The 15272-nt window shown below is 41.1% G+C and overlaps 1 protein-coding gene across 1 annotated transcript in view; it reads left to right on the top strand.

Annotated features, from left to right (window-relative positions):
- The window catches only part of LOC122814416 (oxysterol-binding protein-related protein 10-like), a 1436298-nt gene that overhangs the window by 467646 nt on the left and 953380 nt on the right, over nucleotides 1-15272 (top strand). Inside the window, exon 3 of the mRNA XM_044086999.1 lies at nucleotides 1654-1733. Within this exon, the coding sequence (XP_043942934.1) occupies nucleotides 1654-1733 (80 nt within the window). The remainder of the gene's footprint in view (nucleotides 1-1653; nucleotides 1734-15272) is intronic.

A 15272-nucleotide genomic window follows, 5' to 3' on the forward strand; every position in this document is an offset into this window, starting at 1 on the left:
ACCGACTCATTGCAGCAGTGCTTACCACTATTGGCTTCTCTTCTTCAGCTGTAGCATGGATACTTAACAGTGGTTCTGCTACTGCTGTACCTAGAAAAAACGTACTTAACAAGTAGCCCTTACCTGACATTCAGCTGAATAATCATCTTGAAATCCTTACTTTATCAAATTCAAATGCTCATTTTTTTTTTCAAATTTGTCTCCTGTGGTGTACCTATTTGTACCTGCATTTTTTAATATAGTTCACTATTTCTTTTTTGTTAATATCTGTAAGACTGTTCATATATAAAGATAATATGGAAAGTGCTGTCCATTATGGTAAGATGTTGTTATTCTCATCTATGTAAAACAGATTTTTTAAAGTGCCTAGTTTCAGCTTTTGTGTTGTATGCAAACAAATGTCTACTACTTTCACTAAGTGTCTAGTTTTTGTTGTATCTTTATTCCTCCCCCAGACGTAGAAAACAACTTGAATGCTTTCACGAAACATTTATCTCCTAGCCATTGAAAGAAAGAAGTGTACTGTTTTTATTGCCCCTTATCAGATTGCCTCCATAGAGGCATTAGAACCAGATGCACAGTTGCCTTCCAGTACAAGCACTGTGGACATTTATTTGCTAGAGGAAACTTTTCATTATATTCAGTGTTCTTTTATTTATTTGCTTTGCCTTCGAACGTGTTATTAAATCAAGCTAAGGCCCCATGAATAGATGGTGTGGAAGTTTGGAAGCTAGGATTGAGGAAAGTGATAAAGATCTGGAAGGCTTTGTTTAGCAGTATCTTTAAAGGAAGAGAACGACCAACATCCAGGAAGAAAGCAGTGGTGGCTGTAATACTTAAAGAAGGCAAAGACCCATCAGATCCGTCTTCATATAGGCCCATTTTGATTCTATCTAGAATTGTTAAAAGAATGGCAAAGGTGATACCAAAATTGATAGATATGGATCATTGTGTTTTTTGGAGGGAATGCAAACATTTGAAAACATTAACAGAACAATGATGATCCAGAGGGAAGCAGAATGTAAGAAAATACCAATACGGTTTGGGGTCTTGCTGCAGAGAAAGCTTTCAACAGAGTAAGCCTGGATTTTGAGTAGGGCAATGAAATTATTTATGTTCCCTGATAAAATTATAAGGTTGATTAGGAGAGTATATGAAGGATATGAGGTAGTGGGTTCACCTCTGATAAGTTCTGTTTGAGCAGAGGAACCATACAGGGGTGTCCGCTTTCCCGTTTATTTGCATTATATTTAGAACCATTTGCAAAGAAAGTAAGAGACTCAGAAATTCAAGACGTAATTGGTATGGTAGTTGAGAAAATTTTGTTTTATTTGCTTATCTAATACCTGATAAAACAAGAAAAGGACCTTTCAGTGTTGTGGAACACTCTGAGACAGTTTCATATCTTTTCAGGATATAAAATTAATGCAGATAAAACACCGGAATTAGCTGTAAACTAAGTACCCACACACAAATTGGTTCAGCAATATCAGTATTTATAGGGACATGATAAAATGAAATGCTTATTAGCATGGATTAAAAAAAGGATTCTGCTATGGTAGCTAAGGATATGTGGGGTTTTGCTGCTGGGTTTTGGATTGTATTAATATTGCTATACAACTTTTAACAGTATAGTTTCTGTTTCTGTTTCAGCTGCTGATGCCAAAGAGAGAAAACACTGGGTGAGTCATCTGCAAGCCTGCATCAAGTACCACACGGATTCTAATGCCAAGGTAAATAGATTGGATTGATTTGATAAGCAGAGCATACATTTTCCAAATGGCAATCTTCAAACACTAGGGACTTTTCATGCTTTGCTTTTTAATAGTCAGCTAGATGCATAGTTTGATTTAGGTTGTCTCATTTTGCTGTGTTCTACATTAATGCATCTGGCATTAGATTACAGTGGGTAAATAAAAAATTCAGTGATGTACCTCTGAGCAGCATATGGCTAAATGTACAAAGTTCTGCCTGACAATTTTGTATGTAGGCTTTTCTTGTGAGTATGCACATGCATTGCTGGCAGGTTTTCTCATTGCAGCTTTATATTCACTCTGTAACATACACATTCAACAGAGTAATCAAATGCTTCATCAGTACCCTTCATTTTAAATCTACTAGTACAAAGAAGTCCGTTAAGTTTTCTTTATGAAATTACTCTCTCTTTCAGTCAGCTTTGTTCCATTTCCTTACTTTATTTTAAAGTAAATCTATCACAAGTTTTTATCATTTGGTGTTTTGAGTGGATTATTCCAGAAGCACACTAATTAGATTATAAAACTGGTCTTTACTGGTTTTCCTTCATCATTCATGGATTATACTGTTTCCAGATTTCCTTTTACACTTGCTTTCCTGTTTGATGAGCTTCATTGCTTTGGTAGCGCACTAGTCAGTGAAAGTCTATTTCAGAGTATGTCACAGTTTGTCCACCCAAAAAAAAAAAAAAAGGTAACATTTACAGACTGTATCTTTTGACCAGGATGTTTGTCAGATGACATTTCAAACTTTTCACAACATTAAAAAAACAGGAGTCTCTTCAGCTACACTCAACAGTTTGTGACCCAACAGACAAAAGTAACCACGCTGAAGTTGTTCATGTTTCTTAGTATTCTCAGTGTTCTCACTAATCTCAATTCAAACCAGTCAGACAGTCTACAGTAAGTATATTGTAGAAGAGCTACGCTTGCCTATGGCCAACTGTCTGGAATCCATTTTTGCATCCTGGGGAGTAAAATATCCTGGTTAAGAGTACACACACGCACACACACACACACACACACACACACACACACACACACACACACACACACACACACACACACACACATATACATGCGTACTAGCAAGTGGCATCCACTGGAGACAATTTAAGTGCAGTTTATTTACGATAGAAATCCAAAAGGATTTTTTTTTAACTTAAGCAGACATTTTTGCTTGTATATATTTCTAGTTATTTTGCAGTCTGTCCATTTTTCAAAGTCTGTCCCTGAAGTATAATTCATTGCAGTATACAAGTTGGTTAAAGCTACTTCAGATACATCCACTATACTTCCTTGGGTGAATCTATTTTTGAGCGTTTGGTATTCACTGAGTAAATCTTCAAGTGTACTGTTGGTACTTTGCATCTTCTTTTTGTCAGAATCCCCAAGAGTTACCACCTTGGTCATGCAATCCCTGTCTGTGAGATGCCAACATCATTAACACCATGGCTTTCAGTCCTTGTTTAAACCAGGGCTTTTCAGGTTAAACCATGATATTACCTTTTCCCACAAAGGCTTGCCATCAAGTTGCCTCCACCCCCCTTTCATTTTCTCCCCTACATGTCCCTTCCAGGCAGACTCTAGAGTTCCCTTCACTGGGAGGGTCTCCCTACTGAAGAAGTCCTGCTTTAATGCAAGCTCTTCTGGGATAGATTTCCCACCAGGCAAGCAGTCAAATATTCTGATGGAAAGGCCGTTGTTTGTCCACATGTGGAGATTTTTCTCCGCTATTGCCTCTGCTCTTATGTGCTGATGCTGCAGCATAGGCAGGGCTTATGATTATGAAACCATCTTCCTGAAAAGAAGAAGAGCAACAGTTAACATGTTTAATGTTGCTGATATTATGACCCCAGAAAAGTTGTGTTAAATATGACATTTATAAAATATTTTGGTTGATAGCCTATCTGATCTTGCGATTTAACATGATCACTATTTTTAGGTTCAGTAACTTTGTATTTTTCTGTTTAGCTTTATAAAGTACACCACTTTCCATGTTGGTGGTCTCCACAAACATTTTTGTTTGTGTTCTAGCCTACCACAAGATCATCTCAAATGTATATCTTGTGGCTTAAAAGGATAATTTTCTGATTTTAAACTGTTAGTGATTTTTATATTAATGTCTGTTTCACTCACTGGAAGACAGTTACTCATTGAAAGTTACTCTGCAGATTTTAATAACTGCATTGTTTGCTTTTCATATGTGATAGCAAGTGACATCAGTTTTCCTTCTTGTGGGCAGCAAGGTTTACAACAGACATCTTTGGCTGCTTTGCGTATCACTTAAATACTTTGAGAAGTTCCTTAAAAGATAGGTAGACTTTTTTTGTATTTGTTGTAGTTTGGTTTGTTGTAGTGTTTCAGTTTAAGTTTTTCTTTCCTGGCCATTTCTGTGCAGCAGGGGGTCAAGGCTGTGTCCACACAGGAGAAGTGCATTCAAGAGGATGGGGGGGCTTGGTCTTGAGGGGTTACATCACTCATGAAAGTGAATGACATGCCCTTTGAATGTACAAACCCTGATAAGGCCGATGGCCTTGTACAGTTGGGGACAGAGCCTTCGCAAAAACCCAGTCCTCCAGGGAAGTGATGGTCCTGCTTTTCCGGTCTACTTTCCACTCATTACCAGGGAATGTACGAGTCATAGGGTCTTGCTTTGAGAGAACAATTGGATTAGGATAGGGATACGTTGATGGTCAGAAAAAAGGATAGGAACGAAAAAAAATTCAAAAATGAAAAAGGGCAATGTCAGACAAATCGGCTCACCAAGCAGTGCTTGTACCTTGAATGAGAGTACAATGTGTGTAGCAACACATTAATTTGTGGGCCTAGTATTGTGGGCACTTTCATGACAAAAGCCACAGATAGCCTGGGATTTATGGATCAGAATGACATAGCACTGATAAGTCATTACAGAGACAGAGGTCTGATGGGTAGAGAAAGGAATAAGATGTCTTAGGTTTTGATAACCAGATTGCCAATTGGGTTAAAACATGTTTTCAGTGGAGGCCTTAGGAGAAATATTCTAAACAATATGAGGGTAAAAGTTTAACGTAACTATTAAGATGCATATTCAACAACCCTTTCTACTTTGCATTTATTATTGTAACATACTGCCATGACTGTTTGCACCCTTTACCCTAGTGTTTAAGGTTAATAGGGAGAGACCATACAGTATAGGACTGGTAGGAAGGAGGAGACCTCTAACTTGTTAAAACATTTTTAAACAACATGATATTACAGAAGATGAAATGGAAGATTACTTTAGCTAAACAGACGAAAGGCTTTCAAATGCATTGTCTGCATGGGGCATTTTTCCTTTTTTAGGCCCACATTCATCGAAACAAGTTAAGATCTCAGTGACAAGTTAAATGTTTAGATGGTCCACATACATATTTGGGAAGGGAGCAGATTCCATGTATTATCCACAGAATTTCTGAACAAGTCATCACTTCAGATGTTACTGCTTGTAGCAGTCTTCATAAAGAAATTACATGTTGATCTGTGGTTTACCATTAAAGGGATTTCTGAGGTCTGTTTTTTAAAGGCATATAAAATAATTTTTTTGCAGCAATTAAAAATCTGCAGTGATATTTTCAACATTCTTTCAATCAGGGTTATCATAATGGTTAAGGTCTTTACCTCACAGATACAGGGTTTTAATCTCTCCTTTGGAAGGAATATTGACTAGGCTTAAAATGGCCCACAAGGACAGCCAGCCTAGTACTTACCAATGAACTTGTCTATCTGTGAACTAAAAGCATTAGTCACATCTCCTCCCCTGTGTCCAGTCAGCCTTCTCTAAAATGTGAAAAAATAAAACAACTTATGATCGTTGCACACTTTGGAATCTCTGAGCAGAGTATTGTCTATTTATTTACGATGTACACCTACTCATAAAGTCTACAACTTCCATAAATGCAGGAAATGGCATATAGTCTGTCTGTAGAAGGCCCACCAGAACCATATATCCTGGAAATAACACTGTAGTATTATGGCCTATTAGCCAGGGCCAGCAGGAGAACATGTACTACAAGCAAAAGTAGCTAGATTTTTTGATGCATTAGAAACACAAGTGTTAGATGTATCACATAACAGCATGTTCATGTAAACAATTCTTTTGTTGGTGAACTTCAGTTCATCACTCAGTGCCCTAGCAATTTCTATGAGTTGTCAAAATTTCCAAGTCTTAGCAGTACTCCTAAAAGCACCCCAATTGATGTTATAGGTGAGCACTATAGCTCTCTTCCTGTTACTAGTTCCATTGCTTTGCTTAGGAAGTTGTGTTCCTCTCCAGCTTCATCAACCCAAGGAGCACTTTAGCTTCTGCATACATCAGTTGCATCAGGAGACATTCTTGACACATCATCCTTGTGGATGAATTACTACCTCTTCTGAAAACTGGTCATCAACAGTTAAATGTGAAGTCTCGGTAATCTGACATCTAAACTAAAAGACATGCCAAATAGTAATGAAACACTTGGTAATGTTCAGCACTTTCATCTGTCATGTGCAAGACGTCATCAAACAATTTTTGTTTCCAGTAACTAATTAATTACATTAAAATAACCATATGAATTAAAAAGACCAGACAACCATTTAATTATGGTCATAATATAGGTACTGCCTACCACAATAAAAAATGTATTATTTTAGAAGAGAACCTAATAGAAATTGTAGCAAAATGCATGTCACCTGAAGGTCAGGGTGCAGCAGGAGAAGGTTGTAGCATTTTATCATTTTAAAAGTCTTAATTTTAAAAGAATTTACTGTTAATATGACATTGAGACCAGGGGTGGAGAGGCACATTTGACAGCCAACACTGAAAGCTGCCATTGTAATTAATGGGCAACTCTAGTAGGTTCCCTTAATCCCTTCTACTTCTGTCCAAGTTAACTTGGCAAATATTAAAAAAAAGGACACAGAGTATGGGACTCTGTGCCTGTATCGGACATTGTTTTTGCTGTAATTCCTAATTGGATACATTTGCTTATACATCTTTGCAGTCAGTCTAAGAACTGCTACAGGCTAGGCTTGTTGCAAGTTAAACCTAGCCATTGGAGTTAAAATTTTTTGTGGTTGTTCATGCTGAATGTCTTGTTAATGTGGATCATAGTCAGGCTTGGGTGATGAAAGTGGTTTGTTTGTGAGGTAGTATGTTACAGATGCTGAAGAGGTGGAACTTGAGTATCTGCAGCAGCTTTTAGAAATGACACAAAAAAAAGTTACATTTATTGCACGTGACTGGAATTTTTGATTTATTTAATTTTTTTGTTAAAACGTTAAAGTCCTGTTGTTGAGGTAGTTTTGGAGCCAGTGAACTACTTGAACAAAGCCAGTTTTGCTCAACTCTTGAAATAGCTAGAGGTCCACAGTTTGAAAGGTACATTTAAACTCCAGGAAAATGGAATCTCTAAGTAGACCAGTGCATATTATTTGGTTACTTAAAGTATATAGTGATGTCAGTGTACTGTACCAGAGACAGAATCCTGGCCGTCTGTCTGTCTGCATGCCATACTTTTGAATATATTCTAAGGTTTGCCCGTAGATTAGACGGCGGTAACTGGTGGGTAGTAGTAGTAGTTACTTTGGGGAGAGGAAATTAATTAGTGTTCAAAACTATGTGTAATGGATTTGGTAATGGGGATGAGACTGAATGTGTATTTCAGTGGTCTGCTTAGCGTTGTGCTAACCATTCTTAGCAATTTAGGGTGCAGTATGAGGAAGTTAATATTTTATGCAAGCATGTTCTCTCTGTGTTAGAAAGGTAAGACATTGTCTATTTGAGCCCTGTTTGCTGCTAGGTTAGGACACTGATAAAGAACAGCACAGAACACGGTGAAGCACCCTCTAGGTCAGCTATGGTTGCTATGGTTTACTTAGAGAACAATATAGTCTAAAGGAGCATGGGAGTGTCAAGAGTGGAGGGGGATAATGGCTGCTGTTTATATGCTGTTCTTACTTGCATATCCTACTCACAAAGATTAAACATAGGCATTTATCAAGCATGCTGTTTTAGCTCCAGTAAAATACATCAGTGTGTAAGAAAAAAGGATTGCAATAACTGTACTACTAAGTTTAACTGTTGCAAATACTACAGTGTACATGAAATGTCATCATAAGGTATCAATAAACAGTTCATTATATACAACTCCTACATTACTGTTACATCAAAGATAGGCTGGGTCCTATTAAAATGCACTGTAGTGTTAATACATTAGAAATGTAGGAAACATTTAAATTACATGTACCATTCTTCTACAGCTTGTGCAACATTTACTTTGCTCTTGCAAGTATATGGGCACAGTGATTCATATCAGTGACTTGCATTAATAGATCAATAGTCTGTAACTTACAGCAACATGTGCCCCTGATAATTCCCTTTAACACAAACTATGTACTTAATATAGTTCCCCTTCTTGTACCTTTTGTGCTGCCTAGGCTGTGCACTGTTTGCGTCTCTTAATGTGTCTAACTGGGGAATGATAGGGGAGTGCTGGGACTTTCCTACCAGTACCCTTGACTGGCTTCAGATCATCTGTCAGGCTGTTCCACTCCCGTACTTGTAAACTGCTCCACAGAAAGCTGTCTGTGGTGCCTCAAGGTCACTGCAGGAAGCGGGACTGAGCTCCGGCCTAGTGCTGTAGTGTTAATAATTCATGGGCCAAAAAATTGTAGTGTGTACCAGCCTATAGAGTAGTTCAGCTGGGGTAAGTATGACTACTATACATCTGAAGTAAACTTGAGTTTTTTATTCAAAAGTTATTTTATACCTAACATTTCATAGCTAGTATCGATGTTCTTCGTGTTTCACTATTGCAGTCATCACATTTGGGTCATCTGCCTGCAGGTAGCCATCAGCCGGCCTGAATGCCAGAGTCTTCAGATTCCTGCGTCGGATGCGGTCTCTTCTTCCATGACGTTAGGTCGTCAGGGGTATAAAACATGCAGCTGACGCCATTACATCAGTCTTTCTTGCCGTTCGGTGCCCAAAGCTGAAGCAGTTCGCAAGTGCCGGTCGGCCGACTCCTGAAATTTTCGTTTTCGAGTTTCAGATCCGAAGTCTTCAAAAAAAGATAAGTACCCAGTTGGGATCTTTTTTCTTGCTCCAACCGATGTTGGTAAAAGTTAACAATTGTCTTCCCTGTGGAAAGCAAATACCTCATAGAGATTTTCATTCGTACTGCATCCCCTGTTTAGGTACAGACCACGACATCCCTCACTGTTGGTTTTGTGCCTTGTTCAGCCCCTGAACTATTTGTCGTTGGGCTATCTTTGCAGCAAATTACTTTCGTACTCTGTCTCAGTACACCAAAATGCCTTCGTTAAGCTATGCGACTATCAATCTTCCAAAAAAAGTAAGGATAAAGACAGAGACAGACAGGATAGGTCCAAAACTGCCGACGACACTTCCGTTAACCTAGTCGTCAGTCCACCATTAATCAGTGAGGTGGTTTCGCAGCCCCTGATACCCGCCACTTCAGATTCTCAGGCCTCTACTGAGATCCATTCGGAGTCCGGTATGCCGTGAGATGCTTCTTTGACTATGGAATCTGCGGATGTTTCTACCTTGGATGGGTCCAGAGCCGCTGTGCAGGCACCGGCTTCTGAGGGTATATTCAGGTCTACAGACTTGCATTTTAAACCAACGCCATCATCTTCATCCAGGCCTAAAACTCGCACCACGCCTAGAAAACCGACATCCAAACACAGGCTCAGGCCCATATGCCTAAAAAACCAATGCTTAGAATGGCTGAAGACCTTATTACCTTAATTAGGGGAAGCCAGCCTTCCCCCTCTAAGAGATCTAAAACTGATTTTTCTTCTGATCAGGAATCTGATATTTCTGCTCCTTCTAATTACCAGGATTTGCCCTTCTCTACCTATGAGGATTCCCCTCCAGAAGATTTTTCTTTCTGTGGAAGCTTGCACACACTTAAGAAGCATTTCCACTGGGAAAGCCAGGATTACTCTGACTCCAAAAATATACTTAGGGAATTCTTACTCCTTCCTCAACACAGACCTTTAGCTATCCCTCCTGTTCTGGACATTGTAAATGATGCTTTCTTGGAATCGAGCCTTTTCCCAGACACTTTACCTCTAGCTCCCAGAAAACCTGACCGGTATTACAGAGTACCTGACACTCACAGGTTCCTCTTCAAGAATCCTACTGCAGATCCAAAGACCATTTCCCAAGGAACAAAAGGCATTAAGGCTACTGCTGCCAAAAATACCATCCTTCTGATAGAGATTCTAGAGCCTTAGATAGATGGGGTAAGAAGGTATACACTTCTACTTTGGCCATTAGGGCTTTAAACTGCCAGTTTCATATGTTAAAGTATCAGCAGCATATTATGGGACTACTTAAACAGAAAATGATGCTGATTCCTGACCGTGCTGAACACAAAGAATTACAGGATTTAATGCATTCTGCAGAACAGGTTGGTAAACATACTTTGCAATGTGGTTTTGATGCTTTAGAAGCATCTTGCAGGGCTGCTGTCACTGGGTCTGTACTTCGAAGGCATGCTTGGCTTAAGGAGCAAAACTTGCCAGATCATGTTAAAGCTAAATTACTGGATGCTCCCTTAAACTAAGACCGCCTTTTTGGCAACAAAGCAGAAGTCGTCCTCAAAAGGATGGAGGAAAAAGCTAAATCTATGCAAACTGTTAAAGATTTCCTACAAGTACAGCCTCCCAGATTTAGTAGGCATTGGCCTTCAAAGAATTGGTCCTTTCCAGTCTCTTTCAAGCCTTCAGTCCAAACCCAGGAACAGCAGACCACCTAAGTTGCAGTCTCAGGCTGCGCACAGACCTAAGCAGTGGGGGGCTCCCATTTCCAAAGCAGGGAGTAGTAAGCTACCCCCCTACGGAAAAATGTCACAGTGACTTAACCTTAACTCTTCCAAGCCCTGCTCAACTGCCTGCCCCCTTCGGAGGAAAGCTCGCCCTGCATGCAAAAAACTGGGAACTCATTACCCAGGACAAATGGGTTTTGAACATAGTTTCCCCAAGGACACAGATTTCATTTCCACACACTACCAACCCCAAATGGTTGGTCACATCTACCCCCAAATCAGTGGGCGGAGGCCTGCAGGTTCTCTCTCTTCCAAGTATCAGGGCTATTCAACTTGTCCCAACAGAACAAAGGAGACAAGGTTTTTATTCAAGACTTTTCCTGGTACCCAGAAAAGACAGCTCCTGGCATCCTATCCTGGACCTTTCTATTATAAACACCTTTCTGGTAATTCCAAAATTCAAAATGCTAACACTTCAACAGCTTCTTCCTATGCTAGGCAAAGATGCCTGGCTGGCAACCTTAGACTTAAAGGAAGCTTACCTGCACATTCCAGTAAGGGAATCTTGCAGGAAATACCTACGCTTCAGGGCAGGCTCCATGCACTATCAGTTCTCTGCACTTCCCTTTGGCTTATCTACTGCATCCAGGGTATTCACCAAGTGTCTAGCTCCAGCCATGGAATTTTGCAGGCAGAGAAATATTCAGATATACCCATACTTGGACGATTGTCTGATTCAGGCAGAAAGCCAGGACTTGCTATTACAACATCTGGCATTCGTAAAGAAAAGTACAGTTGTGTACCTACCATAAATGTAGATGCTCGAGTGTATTGGGTTGCAGCCATTACACTTGGGCTATCCTGCTGGCAGGCGACCCGCAGTCGGCCCGAGTTCCAAAGTCTTGGTCTGGCGTCAGTTGCTGTCGCCTCTTCCCTGACGTCAGTGCGCGAGGGGTATAAAAGTTGCAACCGATGCCATTTTCTTCAGTTTTTCTTGCCCTAGATGTCAGGTGCCCCCAGGTATGAAGGCTGAAAAGATAAAAATATGCCAAACAACCATGCATATATTACTGTAAACATTTCCTTCATCTAAAAGCAAATACACCACATAGGTTGTATAGAGGTGAGAAGTACAGAATAGTCCCAGCAAAGAGGGGGATGGTGGGTGGGTAACCAGGACTGCAACAGTGAATACACTCGAACATCTACATTTATGGTAGGTACACAACTGTACTATGTTCATCGTGTTTCACTGTTGCAGTCATTGCACTTGGGAAGAATCCCAAAGCTGAGGTTGGGTGGCTGGGTCTAGATTGGATTTGGCGAGGCTAACAAGCCCTGCAGAACTGCAGTGGCAAAGCCTGCTCTGGATTTTGAGTAGAGAGGTAGGTGGTAGTGCTTGGTAAAAGTGTGCACTGAGCTCCAGGTTGCAGCTTCTAATATGTCTTTGGTTGGCACCCCTCTGAGGAAAGCTGCTGAAGTGGCTGCTGCTCTGGTAGAATGAGGCCTAATGCCCTTGGGCACAGATTTGCCATGTTGTGCATAACAGAAGCGGATGCAGTGTCCTATCCATTTGGAGATTGTCTGCTTTGTAATAGGTTTTCCTTGTGGTCCTGCAGCAAATGCTACAAACAGTTGCTCAGTTTTTCTGAAAGCTTTTGTTTTGTCCAAGTAAAATTGTAGCTGCCTGTGTATATGCAGAGCATGCAGAAGTCTTTCCCCTTTATTCTGGGGATTTGGGTAGAAAGTAGGCAAATGAATGGTTTGGTTTAAAGCCACATTGGAGACCACTTTTGGCATGAATGTTGGGTTCGTCCTTAGAGAAACCCTGTCCTGGTGAAAAATGAGGAAAGGTTCCACAGCCATCAATGCCTGAGACTCTTCTTGCTGAAGTTATTGCTAGGAGCAGAGCAGTTTTCCATGACAAGAATTTTAGATCAGCTGTGCTGGCTGGTTCAGATGGAGGCAGTGTAAGTAGGTACTGGTGCTCTCCTAGGGGGTCTTATATTCTTTGCCCCTCTGAGGTACTGTCGTAGTAGAGGTTGTGAAAAAATAGGAGGATCCATATTGTAATGAGCTGAAATGGCAGAGGCATGGATTTTAATAGATGAAAAAGATAGGCCTTTGTCCAACATCTCAGTCATCATCATCATCTTTCGGCTTTTCCCGTTAGGGGTCGCCACAGCGGATCATCTCTTTCCAATTCTTCCTATCCTCTGCATCTTGCTCTGTCACACCAACCGCCTGCATGTCCTCTCTCACCACGTCCATAAACCTTATCTTAGACCTTCCTCTTTTCCTCTTACCTGGCAGCTCCATCCTTAGCATCTTTTTCCCAATATACCCATCATCCCTCCTCAGCACATGTCCAAACCAACGCAATCTCGTCTCTCTTGCTTTGTCTCCAAACTGTCCAACATGAGCTTGACCCTCTAATATACTGATTCCTAATCCTATCCATCCTAGTCACACTGAGTGCAAATCTTAACATCTTTAACTCTGCCACATCCAGCTCTGACTCCTGCCTTTTTGTCAATGCCACTGTCTCCAACCCATATAACATAGCTGGTCTCACTACCTTCTTGTAGACCTTCCCTTTCACTCTTACTGGTACCCGTCTGTCACAAATCACTCCTGACGCACTTCTCCACCCATTCCACCCTGCCTGTACTCTCTTCTTCACCTCTCTTCCACATTCACCATTACTCTGAACTGTTGATCTCAAGTACTTAAACTCGTCCACCTTTACCAACTCTACTCCCTGCATCCTCACCATTCCTTTACCTTCCCTCTCATTTACACACATATATTCTGTCTTAGCCCTGCTGATCTTCATTCCTCTGCTCTCTAGAGCATATCTCCACCTCTCCAGAGTCTCCTCAACCTGATTCCTACTCTCACTACAGATCACAATGTCATCTGCAAACATCATAGTCCACGGGGCCTCCTGTCTGATCTCATCTGTCAACCTGTCCATCACCACTGCAAATAAGAAAGGACTCAGAGCTGATCCTTGATGTAATCCCACCTCCACCTTAAACGGATCATGTCACTCCCACTGCAGTCCTCACCACTGTCACACTACCCTCGTACATATCCTGTACCACTCTTACATACTTCTGTGCCACTCCCGACTTCCTTATACAATACCACAACTCTTCTCTAGGCACCCTGTCATATGCTTTCTCCAAGTCTACAAAGACACAATGCAACTCCTTCTGACCTTCTCTGTATTTCTTCAATAACACTCTCAGAGCAAACATTGCATCTGTAGTGCTCTTTCCTGGCATGAAACCATACTGCTGATCACTAATCATCACCTCCCTTCTTAACCTAGCTTCTACTACTCTTTCCCATAACTTCAAACTGTGACTGATCAATTTTATCCCTCTGTAGTTACTGCAGCTCTGCACATCACCCTTATTCTTAAAGATAGGTACCAAAACACTTTTTTCCACTCCTCAGGCATCCTCTGACTTTCCAAAATTTCATTAAACAATCTAGTTAAAAATTCCACTGCCATTTTTCCTAAGCACCTCCATGCTTCCATTGGAATGTCATCTGGGCCAACAGCCTTTCCATTCTTCATCCTCTTCATAGCTGTCCTTACTTCCTCCTTGCTAATCTGTTTCACTATCCCCACATCATCCAACCTTCTCTCTCTCATTCTCTTCATTCATTAGCCTCTCAAAATACTCTTTCCATCTACTCAACACACACTCCTCTCTTGTGAGTACCTTTCCCTCACTATCCTTTATCACCCTTACTTGCTGCACATCTTTCCCAGCTCTGTCCCTCTGTCTAGCCAATCGGTACAGGTCCTTTTCTCCCTCTTTAGTGTCCAGTCTCTCATACAACTCTCCATACGCCTTATCCTTAGCTTTCGCCACCTCTCTCTTTGCCATGCACCTTATCTCCTTATACTCATGTCTACTTTCTTCATCTCTTTGACAATCCCACTTCTTCTTCGCCAGCCTCTTCCTCTGTATACTTTCCTGTACTTCCTCATTCCACCACCAGGTCTCCTTGTCCTCCTTCCTCTGTCCAGATGTCACACCAAGCACCTTTCTAGCAGTCTCCCTTACTAGTTATGCTGTAGTTACCCAGCTATTCGGTAACTCTCCACTGCCTTCCAGTGCCTGTCTTAACTCTTCCCTAAACTCCACTTCACAATCACCCTTTTTTAACTTCCACCATTTAATCCTTGACACTGCTTTCACACTCCTCCTCCTGTTCTTGATCACCAACGTCATCCTACAGACCACCATTCTATGCTGCTTAACTACACTTTCCCCTGCCACCACTTTACACTCTCCAATCTCCTTCAGACTGGCCCTCCTACGTAGGATATAATCCACCTTTGTGCATCTTCCTCCACTCTTGTACGTCACCCTATGCTCCTCCGTATTGCAAAATCTGAGATATATTGGGGACCAGTGGGTCGAGCCCTTGTGCCTGGTTCCAAGCACGGAATCTCTTCCATTTTTCTGCATAAGATTTCCTAGTGCTGGGTCTCCTGGCTTCCAAAATTACATCCATAACAGCTTTAGAGAGAGGTGCAGTCTGAGTGGCTACATTATCTGCCATGCTGCCAGGTTTAAGGTTCTGAGTTGACTGTGCAGAATCTGATTGTTTTGCTGTGTCAGGAGATAAGGGATTTGAGGTAGAGGCCAAGGTGGGCCTTGGGACAAAGTCTTTAGGATTGGGTACCAGTGCTGGT

The sequence above is a fragment of the Protopterus annectens genome, chromosome 10.part0, assembly GCF_019279795.1.
Source record: "Protopterus annectens isolate FY-2018-M chromosome 10.part0, PAN1.0, whole genome shotgun sequence".
In the NCBI taxonomy this organism is placed as follows: domain Eukaryota; kingdom Metazoa; phylum Chordata; order Ceratodontiformes; family Protopteridae; genus Protopterus; species Protopterus annectens.